The sequence below is a fragment of the Lactuca serriola genome, chromosome 6 (genome assembly GCF_051521515.1).
Source record: "Lactuca serriola cultivar US96UC23 chromosome 6, Lser_US96UC23_V15, whole genome shotgun sequence".
Classification (NCBI taxonomy): Eukaryota; Viridiplantae; Streptophyta; class Magnoliopsida; order Asterales; family Asteraceae; genus Lactuca; species Lactuca serriola.
In genome coordinates, this window is record NC_136413.1 from 54,215,440 (window position 1) to 54,217,265 (window position 1,826).

The 1,826-nt window shown below is 34.6% G+C and overlaps 1 protein-coding gene across 1 annotated transcript; it reads right to left on the reverse strand.

Annotated features, from left to right (window-relative positions):
• Positions 1-297: 297 nt before the first annotated feature.
• Positions 298-1,487, reverse strand: LOC145059275 (ricin B-like lectin R40G3). The gene is made up of 4 exons (XM_079007129.1): positions 1,303-1,487; positions 1,099-1,224; positions 682-901; positions 298-568 (listed from the first exon to the last, which is right to left on the reverse strand). Coding segments are annotated over exons 1-4 (483 nt in total). The 5' UTR covers positions 1,438-1,487; the 3' UTR covers positions 298-566.
• Between the last annotated feature and the right edge of the window lie 339 nt (positions 1,488-1,826).

Genomic DNA, 1,826 nt, shown 5'->3' on the forward strand with positions numbered 1-1,826 from the left:
TTTAGGACGGTAACGAACAAAAAATACAAAACCAATAAAACATGATAAACTCCATCTCTTTATTATGTGAGTGAATTCCCCAAGCAAAATATTTGTCAAGATCTAAGTGTGTTAGAAGTTTAAAGTGTGTTTTTCATTCTCCATGTTCGTAATCAATCTTTTAGTTTTCATTTTTGTTCAAATAAATTCCGAAAGTCATTCCATAAACTCTAGATTGTTAAATTTTTTTTAAAGAATTTAGATTATTCGGTTTTATATAATCATATCAAATATATATTACTTTATGAAATGAGGATATGCGGTTATCTTTCTCAAATTTCAACTACTGAATTCGCATACAAGAAAAAGACACCAATAAAAATTATTCTCATACATTCATACATGTTGAACATGCATACCATGTCCAACACTAGTCGTGGTATTGAGCCGTGTAACGGTCCAATTGTCATGTTATTTAAATATATTAATTAAAACACAACATTATTCAAACATACGTATCACCATCACCATCGATCACCATATAGTACGCCAAGTTTCTAGTTATGGGAACTCCACATCATTACATATCCTGCACACATAGAGATCATAATAAGATCACAACATTGATTCTTCCAATTGTAAATACTGATTAGTAGTCATTTACATTTATGTATAAAGGTTTGTGCATGTTGAAGAACTTACAGAAAGGTTCTGTCTTCCACCTCTGGTTATCATTTTTATTCCACTCCCACAAAAGAATTTCGGTGCCATCATGAATACCAGTGTCACCAATGGATGCATCTATATTAAGCTTAATATTGTCCACCATTCTTACTGCGTGAAAACCATCGCCCAAATCCTTGCTTTCTGTCCAAAGAACAGACAAGTCAAGCGTATATGGGTTGAATTCCGTCAGCTGAACCTACACAAGGATCCATAGGAATTTTACAAAAAGAAAAGATCGACCAAAATATTTGCTATATATTCCTGGAAGTCCATAATTACACCTAATTGGCATATTGTAAACAATAGCTAAAAGCCCATTAAAGAACTGATACAATTTCAAGTTCAGATGATCAGATTTAAACATCTAATGATTGTACATGAAGATCGACATACTGGTTTATGAGCTGGATCGGTAGGCTGTTGCAGAGCCTGTCCAGTAGCTTTATTTACCAGAGCAAAAGAGGGAAAACCCTCTTCGTCTTTGACTCTCGTGCTAAACTTCTCATCCTTTATCCAATGCTGTGTAAAAATGTAAAAAGGTCAACTAATGTTAAGCGGATGAGCTGATTGAAGAAGGAGGAATTAAAGTGTGTATACCTGATGAAGATCGGAGGAGTTGGTGGGTGCAATAACCGGTGCTCCATCATGGATGGTGAGTGAGTAATCAGTCTTGATCTTGGTGTAAAATCTAACAGTGGGTTTGTTGTCAGTGTACTTCGGTGTTTGATCCATTTTTTCTTGATTTAATTGGGGTGTGTGTTGGAAGTTAAATAAGAAAGGAGATGTCGAGGGCAATTAGAAGATTGTGTTCTTTGGTCGGTGGAAAATCACGTGCCCATATGTCACTTTTTTATTCAGAAATTGATTGATACGTAGAAAGTTCTTTTTTTTCATGACACTAATGGTCGTGCCCACAATCTTTATTTATAATTCAAATATTTTGTATACACCGAGATTTAAATCCTTTGATGTGTAGAAAGTTTTTATTTTTATTTTTTTTGAACCGGCAAATATTATAAGGGACAACCGCCTAGCAAGGTACTAGGCGGGCCCAAAAAAAGAAAGGAATTACAATTGGTTTTGGATTACAAACATTTCAGCGGACAAGTACACCAATAAGC

What these genes read in the sequence shown, in the direction of transcription:
- LOC145059275 (XM_079007129.1), bottom strand. Translation starts at nt 1,437, where the DNA reads ATGGATCAAACACCGAAGTACACTGACAACAAACCCACTGTTAGATTT. An exon ending in ACTCCTCCGATCTTCATCAG is followed by an intron (nt 1,225 to 1,302) that starts GTATACACACTT and finishes ATTTTTACACAG; the next exon opens with CATTGGATAAAGGATGAGAA. An exon ending in CCGATCCAGCTCATAAACCA is followed by an intron (nt 902 to 1,098) that starts GTATGTCGATCT and finishes ATCCTTGTGTAG; the next exon opens with GTTCAGCTGACGGAATTCAA.